General features: G+C 39.9%; 2 protein-coding genes across 2 annotated transcripts; one reads left to right on the top strand and one right to left on the bottom strand.

Annotated features, from left to right (window-relative positions):
* Positions 1-1,114: 1,114 nt before the first annotated feature.
* Positions 1,115-14,064, top strand: slc13a4 (solute carrier family 13 member 4). The gene is made up of 17 exons (XM_028420679.1): positions 1,115-1,266; positions 5,641-5,769; positions 7,892-8,028; positions 8,332-8,516; positions 8,709-8,772; positions 8,957-8,996; positions 9,092-9,175; positions 9,257-9,441; positions 11,432-11,551; positions 11,766-11,867; positions 12,089-12,190; positions 12,291-12,400; positions 12,887-12,892; positions 12,991-13,100; positions 13,256-13,417; positions 13,649-13,786; positions 13,927-14,064. The coding sequence occupies exons 1-17, from the start codon at positions 1,144-1,146 to the stop codon at positions 14,062-14,064; spliced, it is 1,935 nt and encodes a 644-aa protein (XP_028276480.1). The 5' UTR covers positions 1,115-1,143.
* A 1,683-nt stretch (positions 14,065-15,747) lies between these two features.
* On the bottom strand, positions 15,748-16,865 carry coa6 (cytochrome c oxidase assembly factor 6). The gene is made up of 3 exons (XM_028420678.1): positions 16,708-16,865; positions 16,322-16,483; positions 15,748-16,225 (listed from the first exon to the last, which is right to left on the bottom strand). Exons 2-3 carry the CDS (start codon positions 16,463-16,465, stop codon positions 16,127-16,129), a joined length of 243 nt encoding a protein of 80 aa, XP_028276479.1. The 5' UTR covers positions 16,466-16,483; positions 16,708-16,865; the 3' UTR covers positions 15,748-16,126.
* Between the last annotated feature and the right edge of the window lie 2,213 nt (positions 16,866-19,078).

Below are 19,078 nucleotides of genomic sequence, written 5' to 3'. Positions count from 1 at the left end.
TATTATTTAGAATGCTTAATTAATTTTATTTACTTGCTATTTTACCTTATATTATCCTATATTTCTAACCTATTATTATTTCTGATGCATGGAGCACCTGGGATGTAAGCAATCTCCCCCTTGGATCAATGAAATATTTCTGATTCTGATAAAGCATTTACATTTTAAAACTTTTATTAAAACTAAAATAAGACTTTCTCACCTGGATATTTATAAACTGTGGCCTACTTGGCATCCATGTTAATATCAGGTTTATTACAGGTTTCTGACAGAGCACATCTGTATGAGGATGGCACTCACTGTGCACTGACTTTGTGAATCCTGGAGAGGGCAGTGTGGTAGCGCATACTGGCCCCTGGCTTATTGTGATATTGCAGTTCCTATTTAGTTTATAAGTGTATGAATAAATGAACGCTACATGAATCAAATCATTGTTTTATATTTATTGGGTTGTTTTAAACATTAGGTTGATGCGCCCCCCAGTGGATGTTTGCACTATTTTACAGCAACATAATGTTCTGTTATATTAAATATTTAATTGTCTCTTTATTGTTCCTGTGTAGAAGTATAATAGTAACATGTATGTCCTGCAGGAGACACTTTACTCTAACATCTATAACTTTCTAACAAGTTTTATCTTAATAGTATTTCTTAGTTTTGATGACAAGAACACACACCCACCCTTATGCAAACTTTTCTACCATCCCGATTGGTGGAGTCGGGGCCAGCGAGGGTGGGGCAAAGTCCTGATTAATTACCATACCTATCCAGCTCTATAAATACTCAGGCATCCTTACCTGCTGACTTGTGGAGCATCAAACGCACAGAGGTAGAGGGGGTCTTTGGTGCAGTGCATGGCACCAAAGTCAGTCACAGTGGAGGTCAAACTCAGACTGCAAAAAACAAGTTCAGACAGGTTCTCTCACCTCACTGAGACACCCGCAGGTCCGGCCTCCTTCTGCAGTCTGTGCGTAAAAGCGCACAGCCAAACTTTGCGCTCTCCCTGGAGGTCTCCTTCCACCCTTCTCTTCCCTTTTCCTCCGGCTCCTCACGGTTGGTAGTGGTTTGAGGTTTTTCCTTCTTGACTGTCACGCCCGGTTCTGCTGTGTTGTGGCCGGTTCGACCTAGAGCCCCGGGTCACCCATGAGGCTTGAGGCCGCAGCCAGGATGGATCTGTTCAGGAAGCTTTGGAAGGCGAGGAAGCTGATCGTTGTGGTGTTCATTCCGCTGTCCCTGCTTCCCTTACCGCTCATCCACCCCACCAGCGTGAGTAAAACAATAATAATTTTTTCATAATTAGGCTACAAGCGCGAGACATAACTGAAAGTAATACTTTACTATTGAACATTTTTTAACAAAATAAGAGCACGGGCCTAGAATTCTGAAACTATACTTCCCACAAAAAGCGTAATGTATGGCTGATGTATTGGCAATTAAAAAAATATCACACGTGTAATAAGCTCAGAAGAAGTTCTTACTGAAATTTGCGCCCTGTGTGAAAGACCTGTCTTATGTCTGGGGATGAGTTTACAACTTAAAAGGTTAAGTGACACTAGAGATAAATTATAGCTAACTTTTTTTATTAAATATGTTAGTACACAACATATTTTTTTTAAAATAGATACCTAGTAACAAAACATCCAGATGATCTGCTCCTCCTGGCTGCTTCTGTCGCCGCTGCTGATGGCTGCAGTGTCCTGATTGGATTTGGTGTGTGTGTGTGTGTTTGTTCGTGTGTCTGCGGGGGGGAGAGAGAAACACAGAGACAGAGAATCAATCAAAAGACGCACTGTCTTCTGTATGATGAATACTTGTCCCGAGCTGTCCTGATCATCAGCTGAGCTCTGTGTGTGTGGAGAGGAGATGTCGCGATGTGCTGATAAGATGGAGATCAGTGAGAGAGAGAGAGAGGGGGGGGGGGGGTGGATGCTTGAGCTGTGTAGTTCAAGTTTATCTGAACAATATTACTATGCCGGCTGAGTCTGAGCTTAACACACTGTTGCTGCTTGTACGAGAGGCTAAATCACATGTTGACTAAAGTTGTTTTTTTTTCTCTATTGTGTGCATAGTTGGATTAAACAGTAGATTAAACCGTTCATATGGCTGGAGTTTGAGTTGTTTTCTCTTCTGAATCAGAATCAGAATCGTGTTTATTGCCATGTCAGTGGAGGATTCACATTACTAGGAATTTGCCTTAGTGATTGGTGCGTACATAAAAAGTATAATAATTAACATTAAATAAGATCAAACTAAGATAAAAATAAATAAGATTAAATGAGGTCAAGTAAACAAGGTAAATAATGTAATCTAAAAGTAAGGCTATAAATTGACATGACATTACAGACATACAATGAACAGAACAGAACATGAGTAGTGGTTGTAATGGCAAACATTAGAAAGAGTGTAACAGTGCACAGGTACCACATGGATCGGTGAGGTGGTACTAGTGTGCAAGTAGTGCAAGATGGAAGTAAACAGTGCAGATAGTCGTCACTGTGCAGTGACTATGCTAAAGTGTCCTTGTGAAGTGACAGTGCAGAGCAGTGTATTAATTACAGTTCAACAGTCCAACAGCAGAGGGGAAGAAGCTGTTCTTGTGGCGTGAGGTTCTGGTCCGAATGGACTGTAACCTCCTGCATGAAGATAGTGGCTCAAAGAGTGCATGTCCAGTCCTGTGTCAAACTCTCAGATTTTAGAATTGGAATGGTCCTAAGACTGGTGTCTACTGAGGCTGATTTGATGTGTGAAGTCCTATTATATCCAGTGAAGGGGTGTTAGTGCTAATCAGAATATAATAGGCGGAAAAAACACCTCCTAAATATTTGAAAAAGTCAGAATGTGTGTCTTTATGACATCGAGATAATGGCTAGAAATTACATAGCTCCATTTAAATAGCCCATTCCAGTATTTTTTTCAACATAACATAGACTATCTATATGTATTTTTCATAATAATAATTAGCAATTAAAAGAATAGATCAAAGATCCTTCACCCTGTCATTTCTGAATATAATCATAATCACTTATAAAATATGACACCAAGAGATTTTTTTAAAAACTGGTTAAAATGCACAGTGATAGCTGACTGAAGCTCTAAATACTGCAGTATTTCTTGTAACTTAATTAATATTCCATGTTTTCACAAGTTGTCCAATGGCCAGTCCGAGCTGTGGTCCTCTGTGTTATGTCAGTGCAGTGGATGTTTGAAGAAAGTGGCGCAGGATGAGGCCAAGAAAGAACAAAAGAACAAACACTTCACTACAAAGGAAAAAGAAAGAAACAATCCAAGCAATTAGGTTATATAATCCACCTACCAGCACGCTGGATTTTGGCCCCCACGTGGCTTCTGTACGACACGAGGGACCCCAGACGGTGTTAGGAATGTGACAGGGCTTTAGAGTGACAGTGTTTTGGAGTGGTACTGTGTCCAGCTGCAGGAGAACAGAACATCTGTAGGATGCAGTCAGGCCAGGTCAAAGAAAGAGACAGAGGGGACAGGGTGAAAATGAAAAACACGTTACCTGGGATGCTACATTTATTCAGCATACATCAGTGATTTGATTTAATTATTATTTTTTGTTTACTCTATTTCATAAACTAGCTAAATAAATAATAAATAAAGATACCGAAGACACTGCTGCACTCCTTCCTGCTCAGCTTTGAGACAGAGAATACTGTCAACAGAGGAATCTTTTTCCTTATTATGGTCTATAAAAAAAATCATATTGGCCAACAAAATCAGAGGCGTACTGTAAATGTGATACCCTGAAAAAAATCTGCTGATAATTTAGTTGAAATATTAGTACAAGGACCGTGCCGTTGGGGAATATATTGCAGTCAACTTTTGTTGTTTTAAAAAGCATATAAACAACAGTCAGGTAATGAGCCAATCAATGGGCTCCTGTTACATGTTTAGGCAGAATTTGTCCTGTCAGCTGTAAAAGTCACAGAGATAATAGGAGCTGCACATGTTGACACAACAGTGTCTGAAACCACATCTGGCTTCATCGCAGAGGCATCGAAGACATTTCTGATAGTTCAAATAGTTTCCTGGAAAACGATCTACATTTCTGATGACTCATCGTGCACTCAGGTGTTTACTGATTTGAGTCATTGTGACCATATCTTCTCCACATCAGCTAATCAGACTGCCCCCATAGAGCATTTACACCTAAAACACATCCCTAGATGTTGATAGTTACTCACAGGATGCCATTGTTCAGCTCATAGTTTGAAGCCCTGCTAGGTTGTCATTTGATTTTGCAATATTACAAAGTGCATAAATAATACCCTTTTTTCCAAATGTCAGTCAGTGTTCGACCATACAGAATAATAGAGAGTGAATGTGTGTTTTTTCATGAAAGGGAAAGCCATCGGAAAGACGTGAATGTTCCAGAAAGCTTCATTACAGCTTGGACCTCTTAGCCTTCACAGCACAAATGGAGTGCAGCCTGCTGAGACACACACACACACAGTCGCACAGAAACACTGTCTGTTCCACCTCAGGCACTCCTGCATCACATTCTTTTCTCAGAACATTAAGTGAACTCTCACCTAGATTAAAAAAAAAAAAAAAAACATCCCACCATGTCATGGCTGTTACTGCAGCTGTGACCCATCTGTCATCGACTGGCTCTCATCTGTGTTAAAACAATCTAATTTATATGTATAGTTCAATTGTGCACCATGTGACCTGTTTGCTACATATCCCGCTAATTAATCTGTGTACTTCTTACCTGAAAAGCATGTAAAAACAGAGAATACCAGCCTGTATTGAGTTCTGCTTTTTGACACGTCTCAGCATAAAGGATAAAGATTATCACACAGGTTGCTGTTTCACCCAGAACAGAGGAGGATAACAAGGATGATGGTTTGGGGATCGCACAAAACGAAAAAGTCTTTTCTGGGGCAACTATCCTCTGATAACGTAATAACCAATAATCAATTATCAATTATCCTGAACTGCTGATTTGTCTTTTGTTTATCTGTCTTTTTTCCTGAAACTGTCTCTCTGTTCCCTTTTACATTCTTGTCGGTTTGATTGACAGTCAAACCTTTGACTTTGCTTTAATCCCGTTATCAGGCAGCCTCCCTGTGTTTCCTTACTGAACACACACTTGTTGTCACATTAGTGCCATGTGTTCTGAATAGATTTAAACGGTAACATTTTCACATTTTAAAATTTTTTTTTATTATTTATTAAACAAAATGATCATAGAGTTCTTTATTGGTATTCTTTTCTCATACAAATGTCTAAGAAGCTGAAAGGATCTTGAAGGGTTTCTGTCAGCAGGGGATGAAGTCAGTGATTTCTGTGACGTCTGTTATTTGGACATCTGAGGAGCTTGAACAGGTCTGGACTGGACTTCATGCTGGAGCCCTGTGGCTAATTCTTCCCCTCTGGGTTTATTAATTTGAGATTAACTGACCTGTTACCGGCAAGATGTTATACGGAATGGCCTTCTTACGTAAAAGTACTACAGGCTCACGCAGCATGTGGCAATGGCGGGAACTGCTTAATGTGGGGAGCAAAACAAAATACTATCCACGTCCATGGAAAACCCTGCTAACTGGACACATGCACGATTATTTTACATGTTATTATATAGGCATACTGACCTGTGTGTGTGTGTTTTTGCAGGAGGCATGTTGTGCATATGTGTTGATGGTGACAGCAGTTTACTGGGTGTCTGAGGCTGTTCCTCTGGGTGCTGCTGCTCTGGTCCCAGCCTTCCTCTACCCGCTCTTTGGAGTACTGAAGTCCAGCGAGGTGAGTCCATCTGCATTTGGGAGCTAGCTAATGCTACTAGAGTTTAACAAGTACAATACTAACTAATTGTTAACTGTCACACAGTCTTACCTTTTATTAACAAGTGTTTGCATTAAAGAATGTTTAATGTTGGCAATTTCATAAGACTCTAACATATGCTAATATGCTGCTTTGCAAATTAGCAACATTAGCTAATGTATTTATATCTTTTCACTAGACAAATTAACCTTTATTGTTCTGTATTTGTTTGTGTTTACAGCAGCAAATGTAATTTATACTTTAGGTAGCTTATATATATTATGTATATTTTTCCACTATGGACAGATTCTTGCCTTCTTGTCTTCATATAAAGACTACAGCGCAAACATTTTTGTAAAGTTTCTAGAATCAATATGATTAGTATGATTTGATTAGCCAATCAGAGCCAAGAATCCTCCCAGCTGTCATTAAGGTGGCACGATCTCTCTGCCATTTTTAAAGTATGAAAATGTAAACATTTTAAACTCCATAATGGTTAAAAACTACCATTAGCCTACAAAGACCCCATTTGGCTCAAGATGCAGCAGTGCAGCAGGGACGATGTATTTTTTTGTAGGCCAATGCAGGATTTAGCTCCTCATGGTTTGCCTTAGCAAATGATGGATGGATTTTTCCATTGTTGATGTGTAAATGAATTCTATTAACTTATATCTTGTTTGTTTGATATAGATCGAGCTGTTTGATAACCCCGAATGATTGATTAGCTGAAGTTTCCACATAAAGTAGTGTTCTTAGGTTGTTCTTTAAAGGTGTAGGTAAAACTTAAGCTGTTTTTACAAATTAATGTTGCATAAGCAGAGTGAACGTGGGCTCTGTTACGAAGTATTATAGTGTGTTAAGCTTTGTAATTCTGATGTATGAAAGTGAAATTAACACTATTTAGGGCAGGCCGCTGTTCCAACTGGTTTTGAACGTGTGTTACAGTTCTGGTAGTCAGCAGTAAGGGTCAGCTGATCAGATTGTTGAATGTGTGAATGTACAGTGAGTCCAGATTAGAAAGAATATGGGTAAAAGGACTTTGTGTGTTCTGAACTGCTTGAAACAGTATATTCACTTGATCACAGAGGTCATTAAAGGCCAGCCATTCACACATTTAACCAACTACTAAGGCTCTGTCTGTCACTCCACCCTGGTTCAGTTTGATTGGATTGATCTTGTATATATACCTTAAAACACCTTCTTCTTCTTCTTCTTCTTCACCTTCCTTATTATATAAAAAGTGAGCTGCATGCCTCATGTGACCAAATCTCATTGACAAACAGTGACAAAGCGTCCTGTTAACACTGCTGTAAGCTGCTTGTAATTGTGTTCCATAAATATGCCAGCAGAGAGCTTTATGCAACGTTTTCAGTTTATTATGGTTTTCTCCATTTCTCTCCTTCTGATGAACACTGCTAATCCCATTCTATGAATGGAGGAGGAGAAGCATTGCTACAATATTTAATAATCCTGACTTGGATTTCTGGCAATAAATTGAAGTTAGAACTAAGATGCTAATAAATCTATGTGTGTTTAGTTTGTATACTGTATATGCATAAAGCAGAAATTAACAACATGGAGCTTATGTTTCACTGCTGAACTTTACATTAGTCAGCACTAAGAATGTAAATATTTTAATCCTTCACTGACTAATTCTTTTGACCAGTCTGTAGCTCCTTCAAATGGGATTACAGCTGCGTCTCCAATCCCTATCTTAAAATGAGATGTAATATTCATCACGATGGTCCAGGAGGTTGGCTTTCAGAGGCAAAGCTAGCTGGCATGCAACTAAAGTCTATCAGGATGCCCTGTGTGGGGTTTGAGAGTTGTGTTGGATTGACAGAGAAAGACAGTCTTGTGAAGTCTAGCGGGAGAAAGTGCAGCAGGTTTTAGGTGATAGGTGAGGTCATGCAGGTTTATGCAACGCCGCAGGGTGTAGAGCAGATTAAGAAGAAAAAATGGCAAACTAGTGTTTATCAAAGAGAGGGAGAAGCACATGGTCACATCACTCCTCAGATTCCCCTGCTGTCTGTCTTCTTTGACTGACTTTTTGATCAGTTTCACAAAACTATTTTTATACACTTTAATTTGTGTGTGTGTTTAGGTGGCAGCAGAGTACTGCAAGGATACCACTCTGCTGCTGATGGGTGTCATCTGCCTCGCTGCCTCCATAGAAAAGTGGAACCTGCACAAACGCATCGCTCTGCGCATGGTGATGGTTGCAGGGGCCAAGCCTGGCATGTGAGCATGACGCAAACACACAAACAAAAGCATACATCATTGTATGACACTGCTTGTGCAGCAGCCGTAACGAATTTCCCTCTGGGGATTAATACAGTATCTAAAATAAAAAAAAAATAAAATAATGGCGCTGATAGCAGACGTGTCTCAGGCAGTTTAACAGTAAGACTCTGATGATATGAAATGTCTGTATGTTGAAGTATACTTTGATTTAGCAACATTTTAGAGAGTCAACGCAGCATCACTAAGGTAAAGCACACACAAACAGATACACATTGGTCAGCGTACCTCTTTCTCATCCAGGTTGGTGCTGGGCTTCATGTGCTGCACCGTCTTTCTGTCCATGTGGCTCAGCAACACATCCACCACAGCCATGGTGATGCCCATAGCTGAGGCTGTCCTGCAGCAGCTCATCTGCACGGGTCTGGCTGACAGCCACGATGACTCTGACACAACAGAGGCTCCTGAGGAGGACAGTGGTATGTCCGGTTCTGTCACTGTCTCCTGTCTACTTTAGACTAGACTGTGTATGTTGATGCAGACTCTAAGTCATCATGAGCGTAAAGCAGGGCAGCTGGAGCTCCTTGAAGACGTTTCACCAGTTAGGTAGCAGGATAAACATGTTAAAAACCTTTTCAGACTGTTCGTGCAGTAGTGATGGTGAATATTGTTTTCTGCAGCTGTTGCAGGCAAAGAGGAAAACCTGGACAAGAACCAGTTAGAGCTGCTCTATCGCAACGACAAGTATGTGTGTGTATATAGTGTATGTGTGTTTTTTTATGAATGTATCCTAGACAGCATTACACATAATTTGTGTTATTATAAAGATCCATATGTAAGAATTTTAAAATGTACATTTATTCAGAGTTTCTCATATTTAAGGTAATCTGGTCTGACACCGGCTTCTCTTATTTTCTTCTTCTTTCAGCAAGGACTGCAATAAACAGGAGCTCTGTACGCTAGATGTGGTGAGACATGTCAAGACGTTGTGTTTAACATAAGTCAGCAAGTGAACTCTATAGTCTTTAAGTGAGGTCTTTTCATCTGTACGTCTTGTTTTTAGACAGGCGAGTCAAACGGTTTGTGTCTGAATCCCATCACCAGGCAGGAGTATGTCAGACACATAAACGGACAGCTCCTGCCACAGGTTAGTCATGTGATTACAATTTTTTGTAAGGCAGCTAAAAGAGGTCAAATCATGTCATTAACTTTAAACGTTGTGTCTTAGGTTGCGATTGAAATCCCTAATGTGAAGCGGGTGAAGGCTAGGAGAGACTCTCAGTATCCCACCAAGAGGGATCACATGATCTGCAAATGTCTGTCACTCAGCATCACTTATGCTGCGACTATCGGAGGGCTCATCACCATCACCGGCACGTCAACCAACCTCATCTTCGCTGAGCAGTTTAACACGTAGGTGCACATGTATGTCCACACACACTGTATTAAGCGTCCACTGTCTACTAAATAATAATAATAATATAAGTAAATACATTTTTAAAAACAAGCTGTAGCTCAGGACGTCTAGTCTAAACTACGTAGCTTGTTTACAGCCTGTTTGATTTTTTGGCTGCTGTGTTAGTTGCTCTGAAACAGTTTATGTTACTCAGTGTCTGGGGGCCTCATGGGGTCTGAGATCAAACTAATCAGCCTCTACAGTCCTGACAGAGCCGATTTCCTCCAGCCGCTGCTCTAAGCCCGGCAGAATGGCCTCCTTCATGTTGCAGCTTGCCGAACAAAGGTCAGGTTTGGATTCTGTGCGTGTGGGTTAGAGGTTGTAATCCTAACGTGGTGTTACCAGGAACCACAGTCTGTCCAGTGAAAAGAAAAAAAATCCCCCAAAATACACATATCACGTGTGATTGAACATGTTAAATAACTTTACCACAGTGACATCCCTAGGCTGCCTCCAGAAGAGGATCTTTACTTCTGGGAAATGTGCTTGTGTGTGTTTGTGGAGGTCACTCAGTCCAAGATTTTGCATACAACAAGTACATACTTGTATGTCAAGTGATCATCTTGCTCAGAGGCACACCTGACACACCTTGTGTCTGAGGTGAAAGATTACTAAGAAGCCTTGGAGGAAACAGATGCTGATTAGTTGTCTTTTAATTCATTTGGTTGGTGATCAGTGTCATTATATGGCTCATTTTGTACAAAATGTACATAACATTTGAGCTTTGTATCTTCAGATCTGGTGTTTAATGGTCCATAGAGCAACCAGTGAACTCTTATTTTGATAGTGAGTACACAGAATGAATGCCTTATCATAAAATCAAACGCTGTGCTGGAAAACAGAACAGGCTGCTAATAATATTATCAAAGGATTTTGGTAAATTTCCAATTTCAATCCTTAGTCTAATGCCATGTGCCTATAAACTGAAGCTCAAAGAGTGTTAAGCATATTTTCTTGTTTACTCTTTATTGATGAAGTGTTTGCATCAGACTGAAAAATCTCAGCGTTGTAACTTTGCTGACATTCGGGGTCCCCAGAAGTTAAAGTCTTGTAATACTCTGACCTTGGTTCATGCTTCCTAGATGATGAATCTTAATGATTTAAAGATTCCTACCCCATCATCAAATAAAAATGTTTTAGCATTTCTGTTGCTCGGCTAATTAGCAGATACTGAGGTGGCAGTGTTGCTAATTAGTACTATAGGGCAGACCAGAGGTGGACATGTCGACGTTTCCCCAGGCCCACAAAATCCAGGATTTTTTGGATTTTTTACGATTGATTTTGTGATTTATTTATATATATTTACATTTTATGTTTATTCCCTGCTGCAGTGGAAGCATTGATTTTATGGATGGGTAAAAGCTCACAAAGGGACAAAGCAGAGTCGCTTCTGCAGCACACAAAGTCTTTAACCTTTACCCTGCTTAGTATTCATACAGCAGGGAAAGCAGCGAGGCATATGTGAGCACAATCACCTATACAGCTTTGAATGACACAAGAAGAGACTAAGAGGTTCTCTACTGGAGCGCTAATGATGAATAATCACAGCACAGATGATGGTATCGACCTCTGCTGCACTGATCTTTGTTTCTTTTTAGGCAGACAATACCAAGCTTGATGTACATCTTTACACACATTTCTTAGTGTCTCAGAGTCTTTGGTGGTGTGTGTCTTAAATGTGTTGGGAGTCAGCCATGCTGCTGCATAGGCATGTAGATGGGAATGACAACAGCTGACAGTCAAAGCAAACGTGTCTCAGGATAGGCAGCTGACAGAGGTTAATTGTTATTTTTAACTCTGATAAGGCTCTGTTGTCAGTCCCATTTGCTGTTTGTGGTTCAGCATATAAAGTATTGTGACCTTTGAGATGATTAATGAGCTTGATAGATGTCTTTTGTGAGACAGATTGACTCTTATGCCAAAGTACCTGTCTGTCTGTCTTTCCAGTCGTTATCCAGATGCAAAAGTGATCAACTTTGGCACGTGGTTCATCTTCAGCTTCCCCATTGCCATCATCATGCTGGTCCTCACCTGGCTGTGGCTGCACTTCCTCTTTCTCGGCTGCAAGTGAGTGCAGTTTGTGTGTCATATACAGGCTTGTTTTGCTAATGGTCACATCCAGGTGTGTGATTACAGTGCTGGGTCTCATACTTGGCCACATTTTTACATCTTATCATTATGAATAATCTCTCTGTCTGTATGTTGTGTAGCTGTGGCGCCGTTAAGCGTCCTGTGGCTGTGTAAGGTCACAGTGTGGTTGATGTTGTTGGTGTGTGTTCAGCTTCAGAGAAACATGTTCGCTGAGTAAAAAACGCAAAACCAGGAGAGAGATGCTGTCCGAGCGGAGGATCCAAGAGGAGTACGCAAAGCTGGGACCTATCAGGTGTGCTTTCCTGACTGGAATGTAACTGATGATGAATAAAGTTTGGCATATTTTTGCCCAACAAATTTCATTGTAATTGCTCAAATTTTATAGACCTTTGGTGCCTGTAGACTGTCCTGTGTCTGTATATGTCCTATTCACAGACCCAGACGTGACATTGTGGTACAATCATATTGTCACTTGACGTAATTATGTGGTCTGTGTGTGTGTGTGTGTCCCAGCTACCCAGAGGTGGTGACTGGTGTTTTCTTCGTCCTGATGACTCTGCTGTGGTTCACCAGAGAGCCTGGTTTTGTCCCCGGCTGGACATCTCTCTTTGAAAAGTAATTACCCTATAATATTACAACTGAAGGGCACCGCAAAACCATAAGGACACATTAAGGACATTTAATAGGCTGACATCTGTATTTCTTTCTATCTCAGGAAGGGTTACAGGACAGATGCTACAGTGTCTGTCCTTCTGGGCTTCCTGCTCTTCCTCATCCCTGCCAGGCGACCCTTCTCCTCCTTTACGTCCATGTGTAGAAACTCAGGTCAGGACCATGCACTCATGCAACTTGTGATATTTTTGGCCTGCTTCTTCGATTACATGGCAAACTTTATGAAAAGTTGTGCAAACTGCCTGGACTTTGTTTATGTTACCAGTCTCTGCCTGTTCATTTATTAGCTGGTCCTGTGGGTCACTCAAATCTCTGTTCTGGGAGAAAAACGGCTCAATTCTTAGAATAGTCTAGACAGCCTTGAGCTAGTGCACAGTGTATAGCTGAGAGACAAAAAAATTATAATGTCTATAGAATAAAACTTCAAATAATACATGCAGAATAACTTGTAGTGTAATCAGTTCTACATTGGATGGATAAATCATCAGAATTGTCATGACAGAAAAAAAAATTATTCTGACTTTAATCTCAGAGTTCTAATTTTAATCTCAGAATTCAGACTTTTTTCCTCTTCCGTAAGTTTTAAATTAAGAGTTTTTAGTTTCATTTGGAAAGTTGTAAGTAAAATTTTGCTGTCAGAAATTTGTGGTCAGTTCAACACCTTCATAGGACATTGCTAACATCTATTCGTGCTGTATTGACATTATTTCTCTGTGAATTCAAACCATCAGATGATGATTCAGATGCTGACCCTCTTGCTCCTATGATCACCTGGAAGGACTTCCAGAGACTGATGCCATGGGAGATTGTCATCCTGGTGGGAGGAGGCTATGCACTGGCAGCTGGCTGCAAGGTACCATATATGTGTCTTTACATAATATTATTACTATAGCATCTGGAGACAAGTTTGTATTGAAGGGTTTGATTATTTTAGTGACACTAGAGTGTGATCCCAGCATGAGTGTGAGGCAGGCTGTGCCCTGTGAGGATGCTCTCTTATGTGTGCAGGTGTCAGGCCTGTCCGTGTGGATTGGCAGACAGCTGGAGCCCATGAGTGGTCTTCCTCCCTGGGCAGTGACCCTGCTGGCCTGCCTGCTGGTGTCAGCAGTCACGGAGTTTGCATCCAACCCAGCCACTCTCACGGTCTTTCTTCCCATCCTATCAGCACTGGTATGAAAAACTCCCACTACACTCGCATTTCACCTCAGTGATAATGTTCCTTTAAATGATTCACACCACCTACAATCTTAGTTTTAAAGGTGTCATGATGTGTAATAATACCTGAAGGTAAACTGTGCACTGAAATTTCATGTCATGTCTCATTTTTTTCCTACTCCTCTTCCCTTCATTTGTCTCTCTTTACTTCCTTTGTTCTTCTTCATCCTACACTCTTCTATCCAGTCTGAAACTTTGCTCATCAACCCCCTCCACACTTTGATCCCATCCACCATGTGTGTGTCATTTGGGGTCATGCTTCCAGTCGGGAACCCTCCCAACGCCATCGTCTTCAGTTACGGCCACGTGCAAATCAGCGATATGGTACAACAAAACACACTTTCTGCACCTGCAGTATCGAAAGACTAAGACTGTGTCACATAAAATCAGAAGTACAAAGATTGTTTTTATTTCTTTTTTTCTTCTTTATTAATGTCTTTTTTTATTCTCCTTTCCATCTCCAGGTGAAAGCTGGTTTTGGGGTAAATCTGATCGGCGTGGCAGTAGTGATGTTGGCCATCACCACCTGGGGGGTTCCACTCTTCAACTTGACAGAGTTCCCAGCCTGGGCGGTGGCCAGGAACGTCACTGGGAGCTTATAACAAGAAGAGGGAATGAATTACTGTGAGACAGAACGAAAGAAAGTTTCTGTGTGCAAAGACAATAAGAAAATGACAAGATGTGCCAAGGAGGTATTGCTAAGAATGAGACTGATCAAAGAGGAGAAGAAGAACCGGTTGCTTAGTTTATAGTGTTAGTGTTGGCCATATGGGGTTGTTAAACCTTTTTCAAAGTGGCCACAGGGAGAACATCCAACAGACTTTTTTTTTTAAAACCAATGTTCACACTGTTTGACTGAGATTTTATTTGCATTGATTCAGATCAAGAACTGATGTTTTGTTAATTATGATTTGTAATAGCAACAATAAAAGTTACGTTTTTAGAGTACCTGGACAACATGGCGTTTAGATAGAAATAAACTATACAGCCACTGTAAAGAAGCCTCTTTTTCTGCATGCTTATGCTGCTCTTAAATGTATTATCCTTTAAGTGGATAACAGGTAAATTTGTCTGTAGTGTAACAAACAGATGTAGCTGCTGTATTCAAGCAAGATGAATGCATGAAAGAGGCATCTTCTGTGGCTGCTGATGTACTGTATACAGAACTTCAGAACCTTTGCGTGTACTCAGTGTCTGCCTAAGAGTCTATATGCTTATATATAGAGAGAATCTTATACAGTAGCTGCTACAGGCGTTTAAAAATTGAAGCCTCTTATTATCTGACTTACCAAAGTTTCTGTAGTTGTTATGCTGTGAACACTGTGATTCTTGATGCTATGTTTTACTCAACATGCCTTGACCCTGTTAGTGCCTGTTATGAGACTCAGCGCCTTGCAGGTCAGAATCATATAAAGCAATGTAACTGCCCGATGTGTCAGCTATATGTCTGCAATGGATACCATTACTGTATGTGATAAGAATGTCAGATGTACTGTATGTAGGGTATAGAATAGTCCTGCTATAGTATGGATTAATCAACCACTGTATCTTCCTCCAGATTGATTTCTGGTTTTATCTCTTTTGTAACAGCTTATATAATATTCCATTGCCAATGTTTGTATTCTGTAAGAGGCGATTGATAAGTTGTGGGCTAACATAATAGGACATCGTCATCATCAGAGGTCATCATCACTGTCAAAACCCCAAATTAAAGTCCACATTCCTGGCCGGCTGCCATCACCACTGTGGACTAGTGGAGTCTCATATAGTGCTGAAAAGTTATTGCAGTTGTTGGAGGTATTTTTGAATGTGGTAAATTAGTACAGGATTGTAAGCTGTGGGAGTTCAATCAGCTGTCAAATCACAGTAATTGCCTGGTGGTGAAAAGGTTTGTAACAAACACTCATTGTACTATGCAGAAATGATATGCCTATATTTTTACACAAATTTTTAATGGAAATTTTTTTTTTTTTACATTACTGTAGTTTACATACAGGACGTAGCACAGGCTTAATCAGTGGCCTATGTTTTTTTTCTTTTGTAATTTATTCACTTCTACTAAAGGTTTCATACATCTTAGTGGTGTTGCAGCAGTAAACTTTGACCCAGGGGCCACACTACTCTGTAAATACATCCTAAATGTGCTTTTGCCAGTTTCAAATGAGCTGTAACATTCAAAAATTTCTGTGTTTACCCAGATATGCATATATATACAGCATGAAGTAAAGTTAGGATGATATAGAGTAAATAAAATAAAATACAATTAAATAAAACCACTGAAAACACCCAGTTTCATTTCATTTATTCACAAAAAACTGTTAAACATATGGCAGATTTTCTCAAATGAGGCACTCTGCTTCAATCAGTATCAACACACAAACATAACTTTACTCCAGCGTGTCTTGAAAGGACACACACCTGTGAGTAGTTGATGCTTTCAACATGAAGAATCACACAAAACACATTTGTGATGATAAAGCTCTGACACAAGTCCTTTGTGCTACCATTTGGATTCCCAAAGCAGCATTTATCTTTTCAAATAAATAACATTAAAGGTGATGTACAAATCCTCTGTTCACAAAAAACTCCTCTCCTGGTCCTGCATCGCTGTCCTTGGTTTTTAAATCAGCTTGCAGCTTGTGTTTCCTTCTAGTTGAATGGATGCTAAGATGCCCCCTGTGGGCCTTCGGCAGGTGTGAACCCTTCTGTCTGCATCTTCTCCTTGTACTTCAAGAAGTCTCTCCTCTTAATGAAATATTTAACCTGCCAGGGCACATTTAATGAGATACCAAAGAACAACAATATGACCATCCTTTATTTGTATGTTTTTTACTATTCATATAAATGTAAAGAGCTTACCCACTGACCAGGACATTTTTCCTCAAATTCACTCTGGAACTTCTGACAGGATGAAATTTTGTCATCATTCTCATCTAAACATTTCCAGAGAAGATCCCTGGCATCCCAGCAGGACTTCCTTTGTGTTGAGTTTGGAGCCGTCATCACTGCCTGACCCAAAAACTAATTTTACAAAAGGACAGATACATTCAGTAAGAACACAACTGCTATAGGGTTGACAAACCTACTCAACATTTTAAACAAAGTAATTTCATTCATTTAACACTACGATACTGTCCATCAAATTAAAACAAATATATAATCTCCGTTTTATATCAGCCCTGGACTGTCAAATAAATAGATGGTAAACTAACGGAAGCTAACAAGTTCTCTTGGCTTTGACTCACTGAAAAAAAACGTTAAAACCTCCCAGAAGACTTTTTAGTTCCGACCAGCACGTCTGTCTTCTGCTTTCACGCAATAAAAGCCCCAAAAAGTCCGCTTTCATAACATGTTTGGCAAAGTGAAGGACGCACACAGCAGCACTTCCGTGTCGCACGGTGGTGACGTTTTGGCGCGCTGTACGGATCTTACCAGGTGATGGCGCAGTTGGAAAACAAAACGAGCACCACAGCTACACTTCGGTGGTTTTGATGTTATTTTAGATTTAAAATAACCACTTGAGTGAATGACAGTGTTATTAATACGTTAAATTATCCATATTATATTTGAATATGGTATATTTGTGTAGGTTATGTGACCGGTTCTCGTGAAATTGCTACACCGAAGCAACAGATGAGGGACTGATTTTTAACATCGTTTACGTTAAAGACTTTCAATTTCGACATCAAATTGTCTTTGCAACAATTATCTGTAACATACTCATCGGCGTTTTAACTTTACTAGTTACACTGAGATGTGAAGTTTAGTACAAACCCTCAAAAAAATTACATAACAAAACAATATTGGCTAATGAATTTTCATAGATTGTTAGCATTTGGATACTCTGCCTATATGATTGACAAGGCGAAAATGTCATAATTCACTTTATTTTTTAAACAATAATTATTTGTTGTGCTTATCTTTATGCTGGTTCCATGTTCTGGTGTTTGGGACCATGTCATCAAGTTAGAAATCTCAAGTTTTTTGCTGGGCAAATGCTTTTGTTGATTAAATACTATTATCCTATTGCTACAGTGGTACCACATATTATTGTTATGTTGTAAGTAGGCATTTTCACTGACATACTAATTGTGCTTAGTTGAAAAATAATTTGGACTTGTTTTACCACGATTTTTAGTAGCTTCAGCTAGAAGGCTAAAAGTTAGACGTTTGTGTGTACAATCATTCATTTATTCATCTATACAAAACAGGCTGAAAAAAACTAGTTTTCTTCATCCGCGGAAGCTTCAGCCACAACATCACAGGCTGCTTAAGTGTGTGTGTGTGTGTGAGCGTGCACACGCACGCAACTTGGCAGTGGGTAAAGGCTGAATGAAAATGTGTGTTGATTAACTCTCTCTCGCTCCTTCTCCCTTCCTCAGCCACAGTGATGGAGAATGGCCCCTTTGGTTACCATGGCGCCCAGCAGCAATCCATCTCAGTTCATGTGCTTGATGGGAATAAAAACACTCTGATGCAGGGGCGAGGTGCTTGCCCTCTTCTCAGAAAAGTAAGTGTTTGTTGCTCAATGAGTGTGTGTATGTGACTTGAGAGTGTTTCTCTGGCTGCTTCATAGACAGAATTTCATTCACTATTTATGTCACACACTATTTACTGACCCCACTTCAAGGCTGTTTCCTCTACTGTCATAACCTGCAGAGATTAACCAAACAAAGTTTCCTGCAAAAAACCAACAACCTTCATAAAAAACTTACATTACATTGATATTTTGCAGCAAACAAGAAAATCTAGTAAGATAGAAAATGATCTCTTTGGCCAGTGCCCAAAATCTCCAGTAGCAGTGTGGCTGCATGTCACCACCACGATAGGAAGTGTTAGTCAACTGTATTTTATATTGAGTGTCATTTAGGATGCATTTTGAGCTTTACTGCCTGAGGGAAAACCCTCAACCACAATGTGTTATGTACTAGGAAACACAACAAACTAGTGTAAAGATATTCGTTTGTTGTTTATACACTAAAGTAGACAATAAAATGTTCACATAGCAGGAATCATGTGCATTTGTTGCACATGGGGTTCTATGGTAAAGTTACAGTACAAGAGAGCAGGGTGCTTGTCATCTTAATTGTACAAATGTAGTAAAATACATTAAGCTGTAAGGCATGCAGTAAGGTTTAGTAGTTGTGTTGTAAATCTTTGAATATTAGTCTCTCCCACATGTAACGTGTGAGTCACAACTCTGCTATTACAGTTAACTGTGAACTAATCAGTCCCACTAACTGGGCCAAGGACATGTCAGGATCACATGGACTGATTGATTGATTGATTGATTGATTAGTATCTCAGATACAGAAACATGCAACATATATAGAGATTAAACAGTTATACTAAAGCATGCTGTTTCCCCTAGATACTGACTTTCTGACAATCATTGATGGCTCACCTTATCCTGGCTAAAGTCTGGTACACTAAATAATAATTTAAAAAAACTCTTGAAAATGGCAGCTTTCTGCAAAATTCAGGAGTTCAAAATGAAGTATGGATTAAGCATACACTGGAGTACTGCCATCAGTGAGATTTAAAGCTTAATCCTGGTAATGTTAAAGGATCTACCAGTTGTGTAATGCATCACCACATAGATTCCATGTTGCTCGT

This window comes from Parambassis ranga, chromosome 2, assembly GCF_900634625.1.
Source record: "Parambassis ranga chromosome 2, fParRan2.1, whole genome shotgun sequence".
Lineage (NCBI taxonomy): Eukaryota > Metazoa > Chordata > Actinopteri > Ambassidae > Parambassis > Parambassis ranga.
This window is presented reverse-complemented; position numbering and strand designations above follow the sequence as displayed.